Below are 19,335 nucleotides of genomic sequence, written 5' to 3'. Positions count from 1 at the left end.
AGAGAGAGAGGGAAAGAGAGAATCCCAAGCAGACTCCACACTCAGTGCAGAACCTGACTCAGGGCTCAATCTCATGACCATGAGATCATGACCTGAGCCAAAATTGAGTCAGGCACTCAACCCCTTTAAAGATATTTCTTGGGGCGCCTGGGTGGCGCAGTCGGTTAAGCGTCCGACTTCAGCCAGGTCACGATCTCGCGGTCCGTGAGTTCGAGCCCCGCGTCGGGCTCTGGGCTGGTGGCTCGGAGCCTGGAGCCTGTTTCCGATTCTGTGTCTCCCTCTCTCTCTGCCCCTCCCCCATTCATGCTCTGTCTCTCTCTGTCCCAAAAATAAATAAATGTTGAAAAAAAATTAAAAAAAAAAAGATATTTCTTGACTGAATGGTAGTTCAGTGACTTTTAATGATTCTCAAGAGTTCTGCACTGTACATAAAAGGATACGATTAACAAAGTGAAAAGCCATCTATAGAATGGGAGAAAATATTGCCAATTATACACCTGACAAGGGGTTCGTATTCAGAAAATATAAAGAACTCCTACAACTTAACAATTAATTAAAAAAAAACCCAATTGAAAAAATGGGCAAAAGGCTTGAATAAGCATTTCTCCAAAGAATACATACAAACGGCCAAAAAGCACAGGAAAAGATGCTCAACATCATTAATCATTAGGGAAGTGGACATTAAAACTGCAATGAGATACCACTTCACACCCAGTAGAATGCCTACTATAACAACAGCAACAACAACAACAACAAGAACAACAACAGGAAACAGATGTTGGTGAGAATGAGGAGCAACGGGAACCCTCGTGCACTGTAGGAATGTAAAATGGTGCAGCTAATGGAAAACAGTATGGCGGTTCCTTGAAAATTAAAACTACAACTGCCACATGATCCAGCAATCCTACTTCTGGTTATAGACCCAAAAGTAGAGTCTCAAAAGCAGTATGTGTATATCCATGTTAAGAGCAGCATTATTCACCATAGCCAAGAAGTGGGAGTAATCCAAGTGTCCATCTATGGATGCACAGATAAAGAAAACGTGATATATATACACACGATGGAACATTATTCCGTCTTAAAAAGGAAAGCAATCCTGAAACACACCACAACCTGGATGAATCTTGAGGACATTATGTAATTCAAATAAGCCAGTCACAAAAAGACAAATATTGTATGATTCCACTAATATGAGGTACTTAGAATTGCCAAATTCAAAGAGACCGAAAAGAATGGTGATTGCCGGGGGCCAGGGGAGGGGGGAAATGGGGAGGTTTTTTTAATGGAGACAGACTTTCAGTTTTTGCAAGATGGAAAAAGTTCTGGAGACTGGTTGCACATAATGTGAATATACTCAACACTACTGAACAAGTACACTGCAAAATGGCTAAGTCGGTAAATTTTTGTTATGTATATTTTACTACAATTAAAAATTAAAAAAAAAAAAAAGAGTTCTGCACTGAGTTGGCCCATTCAGATTATTCACTAGGCAGGCTTGCCCGAAAGCAGCACCCTAGTGGATTTGCGATTTGTTACTTGGCCACAGAACACCGCGAGGAGAGAGGTAGGTAGCACCCTAGTGGATTTGCGATTTGTTACTTGGCCACAGAACACCGTGAGGAGAGAGGTAGGTACTCCTTACATTCCCAGGGAAATAAGGAAGGCCTTCGCTCCTCAGGGTGCCGTTCATGGACCGACTAACAACATCACCCAGGTTCCTTACAAACAAAGAAGTTCAGGCCCCAACTTAAACTTGAAGAATCGGAATCTGCATTTTGATAAAAGGCTTCCAGGCCACTCACGTAAGTTAATGCCTGACAAACGTGGCCTGGAGGAGATCCTCCCTGGGAAGTAGGGCAGTAAAGGAGGGGTGAGTGGCACACACACCATACGGTGTCTGGGACGACCAGCTCCCACCACCCTCCCAACTTAGATGTGGGGAGACTGAGACCCTGAGGACCAGAGAGGCTGCTGAACACATTTCGCTGGTTGGGCTCTGGAGACTGACTTCACAGGTGCTGGCTTGTCCATTCTCTTCCAGCTGTGTGCTCTTGAGCAAGTTACTCTATGTCTTTGTGACTTAGCGTCTTCACCTGTAAGAGTCACCTCATCGACGTGCTGATTTAATTGTGGACCAATTAGTACAGGTCAAAGTGTACAGGTGCCCAGGGCAGTACCTGCTCGTATCATTGTTGCCAGAAGTCACATTGCAGGAAGGAGTGCTGTGGAGAGGGGTCAAGATGGCACCGGAGCCCAAAGTTCCAGGTACAAGTGTGGTCAGAAGGTATGCAGAAGAGGATGGGGGTGGAGTCAGTGAAGCCAATGAGCAAGTTCGGGCATTCGTTCATGAATATGTTCAGTCCTTCCAGAACAAGTATGAATGCTTGTCCACTAAGAACCTGGAGATCTGGCAGAGAGGAGGATGAGGCTACCTAAGCAGGGGGAATCCCGGGACTGGCTCTTATGGACGGGGAACCTCTGGCCAGGGCCATATAGACCCTCCACCCCCCGGCGCAACCTGGTATTGGGGGGCTGGGCTAGGAGGGGCAGGACTGTGCATAGCCTTCTGGCAGCTCTCTCAAGCTGGGCCCATCCACAGCCCTTGGGATGCTTTTCATACAGGCAGAGGCTGGGCCCAGGAGTCTGCAGTGCACACCATCAGGCATCCTAAGGCCCCGGAGACCCACGCACTGGGTGACAGTGGGCGTGGCTGTGGTGAACTTGTGTCATGGGCACCCTTTCCACCTCCTCCCACCATGGTATGCTTCGAAAGCCAGTAGTCCACCCCACCTTGGGCCGGTGGCCCCACTGGGCCCGCACCTGAGTCCCTTCACCCGGGCTGCCAGCACGTTGTCCCCCCTTCCACAGCAGGTTCTGCACTAAGCGCCCCAACTGGGTACCACACCAGGCACCTCGCCCAGGCCCCCGTTACTTGGTCGCCTTTCACTCCATGCTCCAAAGAGGGCCCCGACCCTGAGTTCTCTCTGTCGAGGGAGAGCGGGCCCCCATCGCACCTGAGTTCTCCCTGTCGCGCACCTGGGCCCCGTGTTGTGCACCTGTCCACTCGCCCTGACACCGGCTCTACACTTCCTTCCAACGCACGGGTTTGGCCTGCCGCTCAGTACTGAGACAATGGAGGCCCGAGACAGAGCAGCTCTGACGCCGGCACCCCGGATGCAGGCCCAAGGGCGGAGCGCCTCCGGCGGTAAGGCCCGAATCGCATCCGAGCTACTGTTTTCGACCTTGCGCAGCCACGGAGACCAAATTAGCCAACCAACCTCCTGGATCCCCAATCTTTTTCGTCTTCCACCCTTTGCTCAGCCGCATTCTCAGGCACGCCGAGCACACAACCCAGTGGGGAGCAGCAAGGAGAACTCTCCTTGCAAACACCCCACAAGAGTCCTCCCTCGCCCCCCGCCACGGGGAGTGAGGGTCCCGGGTGCTATGCCGGGGTCAGGACCGGTAGAGTCAGGCGGGAGGATGCCCAGGTTTCAGGATGCCGAGCAGGAGAAAGCAATGCGTTACTTCTGCCACTAGCCTTTTCGTGGGACCGTAGATAAACGAGAGTTTCGTGTTCCAAGGGTCTTTGGGGGCATCTCCCTGGGCTCCACTGGGAAGCTGTTTAAAGAGACAATGAAAGCGGGCACTTCCTTACCCCGCCCCAGGTGGGAAAAGGGCCGGAAAGAACTGCAACCCTGTGAGTCAGCTCCCCTGGGAGGCCGGGCCGCCGGGAGAGGCGCCACCCTGGGCAGCGGACCAGGTGCCCCTGGAGGGCGGGGAGGCGCGGCCGGGGCGCGGCGGGGGCGGAGTCGGGCGGGCCGGCCTCGGCATTTCCCCCCGGCCCGGCGGCAGCTACGGCACGGGCTGGCGGGCCTGGGTCATGGCCGGCGGGGCGGCGCCGCGGGGGGCCGAGCTGCTGGCCTTCGCGCGGTTCCGGGACTCGAGCCCGCAGCCGCTCGCCTACGGCTATGGGCCGCGCAGCCTGCGGGACATGCGCGAGCGCGAATTCGGCCGCCTGGCAGGTGAGGCCAGCCGGGGCACCTGTGCGGGGCGGGCAGGGAGGCCGTGGCGGGCACGCGTTTTCTGGCACTGGCGTGGAAGGAGCTTTTGCTTTAGGTGGGAGCAGCGTCACCTCATTTGGGATGTATTTTGGATCGAAAGACCCGGAGGGACACGTCCGCGCGTCCCTGAGGTCCCACCTGCAGCCCAAGGCTTCTTGCTACCCTAGCTCCTTAGACTTCCCCGTGGTGCACGACTAGCCTACTCCTTTCTCACCTGTGCTCCCTCTCCGCGGACCACGCTTAGGAGTTCTTTTGCCCTCGCCCGCCGCGACACTCCCGGCTCTAAAGGTCCAGCTGGAGCCAGCGTTGCAAAATGCAGGAATGTGCAGCGGCCATGACTATTTAGGTGCTCGCCTGCGGACAGGTGCAGTGCGTGGGCGGCGGGCGGCCAGTGCTCCGGGTGGGGACCGCGAGTCTGGGGGCGTGTGCGCTTGGGGCCGAGAGGCTACGGACACTAAGCTCATAAGCAGCTTTATTTTCGAAGCCCATTTTTCTCATTCGTGCCATCAGAAAAATGCCTTCGAACTCTAGCTCGCTGGGCGTCTGGAATTAGCAAACCGTGAAGTTTGAGCTTTAAATACATACAGGGCGAGCCTGTAACACGAATATCGTGCCTGTAACACGAGCCAGGACACGAGTATCGATCGCGATCACATCATCCTTTTGATACCCGCAAGGCGGAACTGGCTGGTTAACTTTTAAACGAGCTCGATGTGGCCCTGTGGCCTTGCCAAGACGTCACAGCCGGGCGGGAGGGCTCCCGCACCGGGTCGGGAACCTTGCGTGAAGGTCTTCCTCGAGCCTTAGGACCGCGTGCCGGTTGAGCAGGGAGGGACCGCAGGTTAAGCGGGCATGGTCGTGGCGCCAGGATTTGAGGTGTATTTATTCTGTCGCAATTAGCAACTGGTGACTGCTCCCTTGCTTGCGGCACAACAGCGGCCGCTGTGACTTAACGTTTCAGTAATAGGGTAGCTGATCGCAGCTCTTTTGAGTTATTTCCTCATGTTTGGGATAGTGACAATGTTTTCTGTTTGGGAGCTTTGAGGGCTGTGGCCTCCTCCTTGTGTGTCCCCTGTCTGTACTTCAGTAGGGAAGCCCGGGAGGGAGACGGGGGACCTTCTGGTGGCCTCTCTACTACCTTGCCATTCTTGCCAGTGACACATTCACCTGGAGGAGACAGCATCTCACCCTTCCGCTTCCACTTGCTGTCTCTGAAACGTTTTACTGTGGAAATTTCTACCCGTAGAAATAGACTGATACAACAAACACCCACAGGTGTGGAGAGAGAGAAGGAGGCTCCCCATTCCTTTGAAGTAAATCTCAGAGGCTGTTTTCTCGCAGTCCATAATTATTTCAGCACCACACCTGCTTAATCCCCTAATCCCTCCAGCTCTGATCCCTCACACCCATCACTGGCTGACCTCTCCCCTCAACGCTACCTTGGGAAAGCAGAGGTATGTTCTGGGCTCCGACTTGTTTTCCTTGTGTCCTTCAGAGAACGTTTACTTAAATGTAAAATTTAAATGTGGTAGCCAGATCCCAGGCTGCCCCTCAGAGCCCCTATAACATCTATCTTATCGTATTCTTTCTTTCTCTACCGGCTATCTAGTGCAAGTTCCTAGCATTTCCTCTACACTATAGGGTTGAAGTAGACTTTTGTGGATTAAACCCATCCCTCCCACCATTGGAAGTCTTAGAACATATCCACTTGCTTTCTCTCCTAGGGCAGGGAAAAACAAACAAAACAAAGCAAAATAATGTAACCTTCACCTCCTGTTCTTTTCCCCTTCCTCCTTCCCCTCAGAGTTTTTGGGCAGGCTTGAGAGTTTATCTGGTTAAGTGGTAGCTCTAGATAATTACATGTTTAATCTTTAAGTGCTGAAATATTTTGCCTAACCAGTTGGAGGGGGATTCCCTTGTCTTGGTGAAGGGAGAGTATTGGGTTTTCAGATGTGGTTCAAGTAGCCTTAGGGTGCTGCTGCATGGCCACTCACCCTGTGTGGAACTGAGAACTTAAAGAGCATGATCTAGAAGAGACCCTGGAATTTCCTTTCTTGAAGACCCAATACCAATGGGTTTTGGGGTCATTTGCCTCCTTCTAATAATAGCCAAGTCTTAGAGCGTCACTGTGTGCCAGGCACTAAACTGGGCTCTGTTATACCCACTCATTTAACCCTCATCCCATTTGCAGATGAAGGAACAGGGACCCAGAATGGCTAGTGGTGGAGGAGGATTCAGTCAGGTTGGTTGACTTGAATTCTGCACTGTTAACCACTGTGCTGGCTGATTGCATCTAAGATCTGATCTCTAGCTGATCTAACATGGCTGCCTTATTTTGCAAAATTAACTACTGGACCAAAGGCCAAAGCAGCCTTCTCTCAAATGGCTTCCTGGCCCTGCAGAAGGCTGTGGGTAAGGCATGTGGTGCTCCCTGGGAGCCCCTCAGGTTTCACATGTGTACTGTGGCTTCACATGAGCATGTCCCTGATGGCTGGGCAGACCAAGGCCTTTCTTTTGGTGTGGTGCATTTGTATTTCTGAATTTTTGGTTAAAGAGACTATTATTCTAATGCTAAATTTTTGGACTAGGTAGTACATTTACACAGCACTCAGAAGGTGCCAAAGGAGGGTAAAGAATGCCCAGGGAGTCCCGCTCACTCCAGCTGAGGCCATGGTGACGGCCCCAGGGTCAGCTCCTGCTACTTGGTAGTCTGGTGTGCCTTTTGACTTGTGGTCTATATTTTTGTAAGTGTGTACTTTTTTTTTAATTACACAGTTGAGCCGTAACATTCATTATCTTACATAGTTTACATTTGTTTGTCTTTCTCTGTCACTATCATCCCAGCTTCTCTCTTTTGTCTACTTTTGTGTCTCTTCCACTTAGAACAGTGCCTGGCACATAGTCAGTATTCAATAAACATATCTTGAACATCAAAATACAATAAACTAGGAAATCAAATGACCTCATAAAGGCTGTCTACAAAAAACCCACAGCTAATATCATACTTAATAGTAAAACACTGACAGCTTTACCCCTAAGAGCAGGAATAAGACAAGGATGTCTGGACTCACCATTTCTACTCAACATTGTCATCAAGGTTCTAACCAGGACAGTTAGGCAAGAAAATGAAATAAAAGGCATCCAGATTGCAAGGGAAGAAGTGAAACATCTCCATTGGCTGATGACACAATCTTGTATATGGAAAAACCTAAAGAATCCATATATAAAACTGTTAGAACTAAAAAACAAGTTCAGTAAGGTTATAGGATACAAGCTCAATACACAAACATCAACTTGATATCCAGATGCTAGCAAGAAAAGCTGTGAAAGTGAAATAAAGGAAAGCGTCAAAAAGAACAAAATACATAAGGAATAAACTTATCAAAGGAAGTAGAAGATTTATATACTGAAAACTACAAAATGTCATCCAAGGAAATAAAGGAAGACCTAAATAAATGGAAAGGCATCCTGTATTCATGAATTTGAAGACTAAATATTGTTAAGATGACAATATTCCCCAAACTGACCTATAGACTGATTGACATTCTGATCAAAGTCCCAGGAACTTTTTTGCAGCAATTGATAAATTGGTTCTAAAATTCTTACAGAAATGCAAGGGACCCAGAATAGCCAAACTGACCTTGAAAGAGAACAAAGTTGAAGGACTCACACTTCCCATAAAAGTAAAATAAGTAAAATGTATATAAAGTTACAATAATCAAAACAATGTGGTACAACTTTGGTGGTACAATTTCGTACAACTGGTACAAAAATAGATGTGTGGACTGATGAAGTAGAATTGTGAGTCCAGAAATAAACCCATATGTCTATGGTCAGTTGGTTTTTAACAGAAGGCCAGGACTATTCAGTAGAGGAAAGAGTAGTCTCTTCAACAAATAGTGTTGGGGTAGCTGGCATGCAAAAGAATGCAGGCGGACCCCTACCTCACACTGTATTAAAAAATGAACTAAAAATGGGCGAAAGAGCTAAAAATATAAAACTCTTCGAAGAAAATATAAGCAAAAATCATCAGGACCTTGGATTAGGCAATGGTTTCTTACGACACTAAAATCACAAGCAACAATAACAACAAAAATAGACAAATTGGACTTCATCAAAATTAAATACTTTTATGCTTCCATGGATACCAATAAGAAAGAACAACCCACCAAATGGGAGAAAACAGATGTCCCCACAAATCTTGCACATAGTCATGGTAGCATCGTTTATAATAGTCAAAAAATGGAAGCAGCCCACATGTTTATCATTGGATGAGTGGATAAACAAAATGTGGTACATCCATACAATGGAATACTATTCAGTCCAAAAAAGGAATGAAATGAACATATTATGCACCTTGAAAATATAGATGCATCTTAAAAGTATTATGCTAAATGAAAGAAGCCAGACACAAAAGGCCACTTTTGCATGCTTCCATTTATATCAAATGCCTAGAATAGGCCAATCTGTAGAGACAGAAGTTCGATTAGTGGTTGCCAGGGGCTAGGGCTGAGTGGATTGGGGAGTGATTGGTAATGAGTATGCGCTCTCTTTTTGGGATGAATGAAAATGTTCTAAAATTAGATAGTGGTGATGGTTTATGAATCTGCTAAGTGTACCATTAAAAGGGTGAATTTTATGGTATGGGAATTATATCTCAAAAAAGATGTTATAAAAGAAACCGAAAAGGGGCACCTGGCTGGCTTACTCTGTTAAGTATCTGACTTCTGCTCAGGTCATGATCTCACAGTTCATGAGTCTGAGCCCCACTCTGTGGGCTCTTTGTTGACAGTGTGGAGCCTTCTTCAGATCCTCTGTCTTCCTCTCTCCCTGCCCTTCCCCCACCCCCTGCACTCTCTCTTTCTCTCTCAAAAGTAAATAAACATTAAAAAAAGAAGAAACCAAAAAATCTATTTTGCATAAAACAACAACAAAACCCATTTAAGTGAATGAAAGAAGGAATGAATCTATTCACATTGTATATTCTTGAAAAATGCATCTCAGAGTTTGCTCCATGTCTACTTATAAAGTACTAGTTGGAGGTGTAAGCATTCTTTATTTTAAACACATGTTCATGGACATTTAAGTCATTTCCAATCTCTTGCTATTGCAGACAATGCTGCACTAAATGTCCTCGTGTGCAGGCCAGTTCACAAATCATAGGTATTTTCCTAAAAGAGGAGTTGCTAGGTCAAAGAGGGTTTGCATTTTAAAGTGTGGACGATATTGCCAAATTGCTGTGCCTTAAGAAGTTGTATCAGTGGAGCCTCCTATCCATAGCCATGTACCAGCTGGCCCATGTTCCAGTACCCTTGTACACATGGTGAGTTATCCAGCCATCTGGTCTCCCTCATCTGATGGGAAAACCTTCGTAGCTCACTCTCATCTAATTGCCTGTCTCTGTTTATGAGAGAAGCTAGAAAGCACATTTACATTCCTGGTCATCTCCAAAGCTCTCCAAGCTGTTCTAGGGTTGAGGGATATAGAATTCACTGTGGGAAAGCATAATCAGGGCTCGCCCACCAGGGAAGAGGCAAGGAAATCCCAGATAGGAAGTGAGTCATAATGTGAAATTGCTTTACTGTCATTAATCACAAATGTCTGTTGGGCTCCTCCTCTGTGTGGGATGCCGTTCCAGGTTCATAAAAGAGCTGGTTAATCAGGAAGGCTTGCTTGGGGCTCTAAAGGTCATTCAGTATTGAAAGTGCAATCTTGCATTGCCCATGCCTTGGATTAAGAAGCTCATATCAAGAGGCTTGGAGAAATCAGTGGCCTGGTGGTGCCCACTACTCAAGCTCACACAAATCACATCTAGGTAAAATGAGTGGAATACCTCTGGAAAATAACCCCAGCTCGATTCTGTGTTTTCTTTCAGGAACCGTCTACCTTGACCATGCAGGAGCCACATTGTTCCCCCAGAGTCAGCTCACAAGCTTCACTAATGATCTCATGGAAAATGTTTATGGTAAAGAAAAACACACCCAAACCGACTTTTATATGAATAGTAGCCAACAACATTCAGCTGATCTATCTCTGCTTAATAAATATCAGATTTATTTAGGACAGTGCTGAATAGACCCCATGGGAGAAGGGTGTCAAGCAAGCACTCAGGTCCGTCCCTATGATACATGTGCGGCCAGGATAGGAAGGATTGGCTCAGGGACACAAGGTTTACTTCCAGAAGAAGGGGTCAGTGTCAGAAGGGCACAGAAATACAAAGCTGCTGTGTTTGACAGGATGACCCTGTGCAGAGGGTGGGGTGATGGGAAGGACATTCATTTATTCTTTCACTCCAGAAATGTGTGTTGAGCCACTTTGCTGTGGGGGGCACGGTGCGACAATGAAAACAGAGGAAGCACAGGCCCTGCCTTCGTGGACTGTGATCTGGTCAAGACAGGACCTTAATCAAGTGAGCTCCAAATAAATGTAAATGACCAACTACCTGAAGGGCTGTGAACAAAAGGCCCATGATACCACGGGGTCTGTGGTTGCAGAGTGACAGGGCTGGCAGTGTGAGTGTCAGAGAAAGCTGCCTTAGGAGAGGGGTGACTGGAGGATGAGCAGGGATTCACTTGGGCACGAGGAGAAGGGTATTCCAGATAGAGGTAGTAGCATGAACCAAGATCCTTTAGTGGTTTAAGGAATTAGCCCCGGAGCACAGAGGAGGGGAGGAGGGTGGGGGAGACCTGAATGGAGAGGTAGGTAGGGGCATTGTAGGTGCTCTGCAGGGTTTGATGTTTATTCTGAAAACAATTGGCAGTCCTGGAGGACATTAATCAGCAGCACCATGTGATGAGGAGATAAGCGTGGAAAGGGAGCTTGAACTAAAAACAGCTCTAGCTGTTAATGGTAATAGCAGCAAGCACCCTCTCCTGAACACTCACTATACACTTCAGGCACTGTTCCAAATGCTTGATCTCTTCTCTCTCCCTCCATTCTCCAGCCAAACGAGGGTACAGGTTCTGTTATCAAACAAGCTAAGGTACAGGTTCTGTCATCACTCCTGTTTTACAGGTGAGGAAAGTGGGCCTCAGGGAAGGGAGGCAGCTAACCAGAGGCCATACAGTCTGAAAGCCCTGGAGCTGGGGGAGTGGCTCTCAGGCCAATGGGCTCCAGAGCACAAGCCCTTATCCCTTAGCAGACTGCCTCAGTTCATGACAATCCTATCATGCCACACTAAGGTCCTGGGCAGTCAGCAGATATTTAAATCTGGGGAGTCGTTTGTAGGGGAGATGTCACTGAGGGACCTTATCTTGATTTTACTCCATGATTTGCAAAGAGACCCACAAGTCTTCTTTAACTTTTGCAATTGTCCTAGCTGTGGGAAAGGTGCTGAGAGGTGACGATCTGTAGACTGTAGGTAGTGCTGATGGTGCTGAGCTAAAAACCAGGGTGGCGAGAGGAAGCAAGGGTAAGTAACACGTCCCTGGGTTACTAGTGCCTATGGAAAAGGAGCATTGGTGGCTTCAATGACCAGAAATCCAGTGTGACCCGACAGTATATATGAGAAAACAAACAAACAAACCCTAAAATAAAAAAGGTCAAGACTGTGTTAATGTGGTCTTGTGGTCCTGCTCCTGAGAAATGCTTGTGCCTCACCCCTGCACATCTGGCCCCTTGAGAGGTCTGTGTCCTCGTCTGGGGGCCATGTTTTGAGGAGGTAATGATACTATGGGTCACACTCATGGGGCATCCAAGGAGGGGAGGAGAACTAGAAATTGACAAGTGAAATTAGGAGACTTGGGGCGCCTGGGTGGCTCACTCGTTTAAGCATCCAACTCTTGATTTCAGCTCAGGTCATTATCTCATGGTTCATGAGATCAAGTCCCATGTGGGACTCTGTACTGTCAGCATGACACCTGCTTGGGATTCTCTCTCTCCCTCTCTCTCTCTCTCTCTCTCTCTGTCCCTCTCCTTCTTGCTCTCTCTCTGTCTCTCAAAATAAATAAATAAACATTTAAGCAAATCTTTAAAAAAAGAAATTAGGAGAGACTCTAGCCTTGAGAATGGGCTAAGGGGAGATGTGATGGTCCCTTTCACATATTTGGAGGAGATAGATGTGTTTCTGCGGGAATGATGCCGGTAGCAGGGGTGTGAATGCAGGGCAACTGATGGGGACTTAGATTAAGTGGCATTCATGGCTCTGTCTCATGGTTGGGGGCAGGGTGGGCGGCAGGGGGCGGGGAGAAAGGGCAGCCTCCTGAGGTTGTGTGCTTGGTTCCCTGGCGTTAATTATCAGAACCACCTGTCAGGGAACTTGTAGAAAAGGTTCTTGCATTGGTCTGTCTGCCTGAGAGCTGACTTCCAGCTCCAGAATGTTCTTCCCCGATCCCATCTTGCTTTACTAGTTGGGGGAGGAGGTTGGTTGGTTGGTTTAAAAAAAAATTGAATTATATTTTACATATCATAAAATTCATCTATTTCAAATGTACAATTTAGCGATTTTTAGTAACTTTACCAAGTGGTGCAACTATCATTATAAATCACTTAGAACATTTTCATTCCCCCACTAAGATCTCTGATGCCTATTTATAGTTAATCCCTGTTGCCCCCTCAGTCCCAGGCAACCACTAAATCCATTACTTTCTGAATCTCTCTCTGTACAGTTGCCTTTGCTGGACATTTCATATAAATGGAATCGTATACTGTGTGACGCCTTGTGTCTGGTATCTTTCAGTGAACATGTTTTTGTGGTTTATTCATGACCTAGCCAGCGGGTTCCTTTTTATTGTGACTACTTTCCCATTGTGTGGATAGATCACATTTTGCCTATCTGCTCATCAGCTATCTGCTGTCTGCTCATGATGGACATTCATGTTGTCCCCAGGATTTGGCTTTGCCAACAAACCTGCCTGTGAGCATTTCTGCACATGACTCTTCGTGTGGATGTATGTTTTCACCTCCCTTGAGTGTATGGGGGGGCATCGCTGGGTCAGACAGTGGTGGTATGCTTAACTCTTTGAGAAACTGAGGGAGAGGATTGGGAGGAACACAAGAAGAGAGACACAAGTAGTGGCCTGATGGCCTTTCTCTGTAACCTGCCAGGTAACCCTCACAGCCAGAACATCAGCAGCAAGCTCACCCATGACACCGTGGAGCACGTGCGCTACAGGTGAGTGGCAAAGGTGCCAGCCCGAGCGGGCGCCCCCAGGTGGCTGGGCTGCTTTCCTACCACTTACCGCCTCCCACAAAGGTTCTGAGCTGGTTTGGGGAAGATCACGGTCAGCTAAATGGTCAAGTGCACAATGATGAACATCAGGGGCAGAGGACGGGAAGGTGAGAGACAGTGGGTGCGGAGCAAGGTGGAGCCGAAGCGCAGGTGGGTGGCCCTGAGGTGCTCACGGCCGTCTCAGGTGGCTTCGGGCCGGTGCCAGGGTGCCCGGGGGCCAGAGCGACAAGGAGCGACCACTTCCCAAGTCTCACCTTCAGAGAGAAGAAAAACATTCAGTCTGGGCTTTCCTTTCGCATTTCATTAGGTGCCTTGTTTTACTCATCCCCAGCCCACCCAACCTTTTTACGAGTATGCACGCCTCGGACAGCTCTTTATGTTTTTCCACAGGTGAATAATTAGTTTTCATACGTAATTTCCGGGGGGTGCCTAACGTTCCTTCAATTCCTATAATTTCAAGTCATTTCCAACTGGAAAGTGGTGCTGGGCTGCCACGTATGAAAAGTGCTGCGAAACAAGTTGGTGACCTACCACTTGCCGTGGCGGAGACAGAGAGCTGACCGGGGAGAGAGTGTGTCCTGGGATTACGATCATCGTGGGTTTTTGCCTTGTCCTAGGAGGGTGCGGACTTGGGAGGCGGGAGGTGCTTTTGCCAGTTTGAACCTGCTCGTCAGCTCTTCCTGTGGCCCGCTTGGCCCCTGCCTTAACTCCTCGAGGGTGGCCAAGCCGGTGTGGGTCTTCTAGATGTGAAGGTAGAGAGATGTCACATTCAGTAGAAACGCAGCTACCACTGGACATTTAACACAAGAGAGACCAAGGAGTTGGCATGATACTGTGCTTCTTCCAGGATTTTGGAGCACTTCCACACCTCCACAGAGGACTACAGCGTGATTTTCACGGCAGGGAGCACGGCTGCTCTTAAACTGGTGGCAGAGGCCTTCCCGTGGGTGTCCCCGGGCCCGGAGAGCAACGGGAGTCGGTTCTGTTACCTCACCGACAGCCACACGTCCGTGGTGGGCATGAGGAAGGTCACCACGGCCATGAACGTCACTTCCATCCCAGTCAGGCCGGAGGACGTGTGCGCGGTGGAGACACGGGGCACTGCTGCCAGTGACCCTGACTGCCAGCTCCCGCACCTCTTTTGTTACCCTGCTCAGAGTAACTTTTCCGGAACCAGATACCCCCTGTCCTGGATAGGAGAGGTCAAGGCCGGGCGGATGTGCCCCGTGAGCGTGCCTGGGAAGTGGTTCGTGTTGCTTGACGCAGCCTCCTACGTGAGCACCTCGCCTTTGGACCTGTCGGTTCACCAGGCCGACTTTGTCCCCCTCTCCTTCTATAAGATCTTTGGATTCCCCACTGGCCTGGGCGCTCTGCTGGTGAATAATCGTGTGGCTCCTCTGCTGAGGAAAACCTACTTTGGAGGAGGCACGGCCGCTGCGTACCTTGCAGGAGAAGACTTCTATATCCCAAGACAGTCGGTGGCTGAAAGGTAACTCGCCACGGGGATGGCTGGCTGGAGTTCAGCCAGGCAGGGGTCTGGCATGTGTCCCCTATTAGCGTCATGCAAGGGACTGGGCTCGGCCACCAGGGTTAGGGGGTTTGGAGGCAGGAACGGAGGCAGAGGTCGGCTGGAGGGTGCCCCAGGCAGCTCAGTGAACTGGGCCCCCGTGTGCGGGCTTGTCCAGAGCTGTGAGAGGACAAGGGCTGCAAGCAGAGGCCGTGAAGGGCTCTCAGGAGGGTAAGGAGGGTCGGCCACCGGGCCTTTCCCCAGAGCACAGGCAAGAGGTGCCGCGGTTTATCAAAGTGGTCTTTTAAAAAGATGGCATCTTCTGGAACAAGTGTGCATGCATGTTGATGGCACAGCTGGTTTTCAGCAGCTGGAGTCTGCTCAGCTTGGTGGCTGGTTGGCAAGAAGAATTAGTTAATTCAGAAGCCACCAGACATGTGGGGTGCTGTGAGCAGGCTCTGTGAGCCCTGTGAGTGACAAAGGGAAGTTTGGGGGCAGGGAGCTACTTGCCTGCAAGTGGCAGAGGCCTCTGCCCGGGTTTGCTGGTGTATGCATCTTCCTCGGGCTGCGGGGCACGGGGTGCGGGGCAGGCCGAGGAGCTCTCCCACAGGGTGATGGCTGGGACCGATGAGGTCGAATGCGTGAGAGGATGAAAGTGACAGCTGACCCAGGGTTCTGCTGGGCCCAACAGCGGGGAATACCATGGGATTGGGCCAGGGGGCTAGTGACCCTGCTGGTGCCTGAGAAGACCCGGAGCCTGGATGGGAAGGGGGTCAGATCCCCCACAGACCCAGGTGGAGACTCAGGGTTCTGCGGATAGGGGCGTGTCGCTACCGGTAGAGTCACGGGTCAGATCTGTGGGCCCCAGAGCTGGATTGCTGGCGAGTGAATCCTGGCTTCCCCACACGCCAGCAGCAGTGGGGACAGGGGTGTATGACTTGATCTCTGCACCTAGTTTTCCCTACAAAGTGGGTCTCTGAAAGCCTACGATTATTGAGAGCTCATAGAGGTGAAGTGCCCAGATAGAGTTGGCATCAGTGGGGCTATTTGGTGTCTCTTTTATTTCGGACTTCTCCATAGCTGGGGGATTCTGGAACAGGAACTCTGCTGTAAGACATTTTGTATCTGGGTGTGATAACGTAGTGAGTAGTATAACCAAGCGGGAAGAGAATGACAGGCACAGCATCACATAAATTAAAGGCAGATCACAATGACAACTCAAACTTTATGGAGCCAATAGGAATGTGTGGAGGCCAGAAGTGGGGCAGTTCCTACCGGGCAGGAGGGGGGCGGGCTGAGCTGGACCAGACCTCTGGCCTTCGACTGGGCGGGTTGCCTCACGGCAGGTGCTGCACCAAGATTCCTAGAAAGCGGAATGGTTATTCACCACTAGAAGTCTCATTTTTTTCTAGTGGACTTAGGACTAGAACTCGAGAGATTTAATACCCAAACCAAATATGTTTTGAACATGTACCCCGACCATGTTCTTAATTGTTTGATAACCCAAGAATGTACAACCTTTGATGGAAACAAACAGACAAACAAACCCTTCCTTTTTTCCAAGAGTCTATTGATTATTGGTTAATGAATAATTATTTACTATATATCAATAACTTAATTCATTATTGGCTAACAATGTTTAATTTATTAGAGATTATTATTAATTCACTGGTGATTAATCAGTTAGTAATTGATTCATTATTGACTAATTCATTATCATTATTATTTTTTAAAGTTTTTAATATTTATTTTGAGAGACAAAGAGTGCAAGCAGGGGAGGGGTGGAGGGAGAGAGAGAACAGAGAGAGAGAGAGAGAGAGAGAGAGAGAGAGAGAATCCCAAGCAGCCTCTGCACTGTCAACACAGAGCCTGATGTGGGGCTTGAACTCACGACTGTGAGATCATGATCTGAGCTGAAATCAAGAGTTAGACGCTGAACTGACTGAGTCACCCAGGCACCTCTTATTATCATTATTAATTCATAGTTAATTCATTAATTGTTGAGTCATATAGCTAATTCATAATACATTAGTTTTATAAGGAAATTAAGATTGCAGTAACAGGGTCCTGAGCAAATCCTCTCCCTAGAATATTAAACTACAAAGCACAATATTTCCTTCCATTGAAAGCTTCGGCTTGCTTTGTTCACTGTTACAGGTTTGAAGATGGCACCATCTCGTTCCTTGACGTGATAGCACTAAAACACGGGTTTGATGCCCTAGGGCGCCTCACAGGTCAGTGGATCCTTTTATCCAGTTGCTCCCGTTGCCTGTGTCCTTGAGGGTGCCTGTGTCCTTGAGGGTGTCCCGGCACGGGTGTGATTTAGATAAGGACCCAGGGGCTGTGCGAGGGGCTGGCACAGGGCAGCTGTACAGCGAATGCAGTTGAAGCGAATTCTAAAGAATTTCGGAATGACTTCCGAGGCAAGAGCAAGAGACTGCACCACATTTTTTTGGTTTTAATTTTTGTCAGTTAAAAGAACATTTTAACCAGTAAGAGACGTTCCAAATCAGGAGATTAGTCGCTTCACAGAAGCAGAAGACCCACCCTTGGTCCCTGGTCTGGGGATGGTTACAGATCCTGAGACCTTATTCTGCTGTTACCTTGCTGGGTCCTCCCTCCTGTCTCAGGGGGCGGGGGGGACTGTGTGATGAAGAGCTAACACTCAGAGAAGTTAAGTGCCTTCTCCAGGGCCAGGGACCTCGTAACTGGGAGGGTTGGCCTAGGCCGTAATAATGCCTAACCCCGAGCCCCTGTCTCTGCTGCTGGGCTTTGTAGTGATGCACGTTGTCTGTCCCGGCAAGTATTTGGGGTGTTGGGCAGGTGGGGGACACTCACTGTGGGCTGACACACACACAGATGCCACTCCCCATCGTGTGGGGCCTGACACAAACACATAGGACTAGAAGAACCTCTGCCTCACGAGCCAGGCACCCGCCCTCCATCATGCTCCTGGGCACTCCTCCAGAGGCTGAGCTTCTAGAGCTGGGTGGTGCTGCTTGCACCCTCCATATGGAGGCGGGGTGGTGGTGAGCCAGGGGTGTGGCTTAAAGATTAGGCAGTCCTTCCTTTCTCTCCTTTGTCACAGTAACGGGACCTTGCAGGTTCTCAGCCTGAGCCCAATACGGGGCAGGCGTGGAGGGAATGGACAGGCTTCACGGGAGAGGAGGGTGGCACTGATGGTAATACAGGGAAGTGAACAGACAGCATCCAGGACAAAGAGGAGATAATAAAGACAAGCACTGAGAAATGAGCACTTTCCCCAGAAAGATATTAATAGATGGCCGAACAGCAAGATACAGGTCTGATAGCTCCAGGGGCGCTTCGGAAAGCGGACTGACAATACCTGGTCCGTAATAAGGCAAACCCCTGATTGTTCCTACCTCATTGCTCCTTTGAAAAAATGTGTAGTGAAGTACACATAACATAAAATGCATCACTGTAGCCAATTTAGTGTGCATTTCCGTGGCAGTAAGCACGTTTACATTGTTATGCAGCCATCTACGGATGACCATCCCTGGGACTTTTACATCATCCCAAACTGAAACCCACTACACAGTAACTCCCCATTTCCCCTCCCTCCCAGACCCAAGTAATCTCCATTCTTTCTGTCTCTATGAATTTGCCTCTTCTAGGCACTTAATTAAGAGGCATAATACAATATTTGTCCTATTGTGTCTGGCTTCTTTTACATAATGTTTTCAAGGTTCACCCATGCTGTAACATGTATCCTTAATTGATCTGGATCCTATTGAAATGACTTACACATTGAGGGTGCCAGGGTGGTTCAGTTGGTGGAGCATCTGACTCTTGATTTTGGCCCAGGTCATGATCTCAGGGTCGTGGGTTTGAAACACGTGCTGGGCTCTGCGCTGAGGGTGGAGCCTGCTTGAGATTCTCTCTCTCTCTCCCTCTACCTTCTCCCGTTTGAGCGCTCTCTCTCTCTCTCTCTCTCTCTCTCAAAAAATGATTCAAATGTTAAAGATACAGCAAAAAAAAAGAGATACTTTTAAAGATAAGGTGGTGCTTTTTTGCCATTTGTAACCCAAGGGTCTAAATTCTCCGAATGCTTAAGTGGCATTATTAAAGAAAGAAAACAAAGAGGATGACAGGAATTCCTATGGGAGATTCCACGGAAACAGCAACAGTAAGGTGTTTTTCAGTCCCCCAGACCTACACATTAACCATATGGACACTACCACACCATATTTACCCATACTTACAATTGTTAATCTGAGGTCCAGCTTTGCCGGTTAGAATGATCTTGTGTTCTTAAAAATGGCTGAGTGAATTATGTGGAAAGTTCATGATTCTGTCTGACATTTCACAATCGCTTTTGAGGTGGAATGGAGAATATAAAGCAGCACACCTTTACCTTGGCTCAGTACACCTACACTGCCCTGTGTGCTCTCCGGTACCCCAATGGAGCCCCTGTGGTGCGGATTTACAGCGACTCTGAATTCAGCAGTCCAGAGGTGCAGGGTCCTGTCATCAATTTTAATGTTCTCGACCACAGTGGGAACATTATTGGTTATTCCCAGGTGGGTTTTCCCCTTCCCTTCCCTTCCCTTCCCTTCCCTTCCCTTCCCTTCCCTTCC

General features: G+C 48.8%; 1 protein-coding gene across 1 annotated transcript in view; it reads left to right on the top strand.

Annotated features, from left to right (window-relative positions):
* Positions 1-3,851: 3,851 nt before the first annotated feature.
* The window catches only part of MOCOS (molybdenum cofactor sulfurase), a 55,670-nt gene continuing 40,186 nt past the window's right edge, over positions 3,852-19,335 (top strand). The window contains exons 1-6 of the mRNA XM_040478491.1: positions 3,852-4,022; positions 9,937-10,026; positions 13,107-13,173; positions 14,078-14,719; positions 16,895-16,971; positions 19,079-19,278. Of these exons, the coding sequence (XP_040334425.1) occupies positions 3,881-4,022; positions 9,937-10,026; positions 13,107-13,173; positions 14,078-14,719; positions 16,895-16,971; positions 19,079-19,278 (1,218 nt within the window). The 5' untranslated portion in view covers positions 3,852-3,880. The remainder of the gene's footprint in view (positions 4,023-9,936; positions 10,027-13,106; positions 13,174-14,077; positions 14,720-16,894; positions 16,972-19,078; positions 19,279-19,335) is intronic.

The sequence above is a fragment of the Herpailurus yagouaroundi genome, unplaced genomic scaffold (assembly GCF_014898765.1).
Source record: "Herpailurus yagouaroundi ecotype Mexico unplaced genomic scaffold, PumYag 142, whole genome shotgun sequence".
In the NCBI taxonomy this organism is placed as follows: Eukaryota; Metazoa; Chordata; class Mammalia; order Carnivora; family Felidae; genus Herpailurus; species Herpailurus yagouaroundi.
The sequence above is the reverse complement of the archived record's forward strand: the minus strand, read 5'-3'. Positions and strand labels throughout refer to the sequence as shown.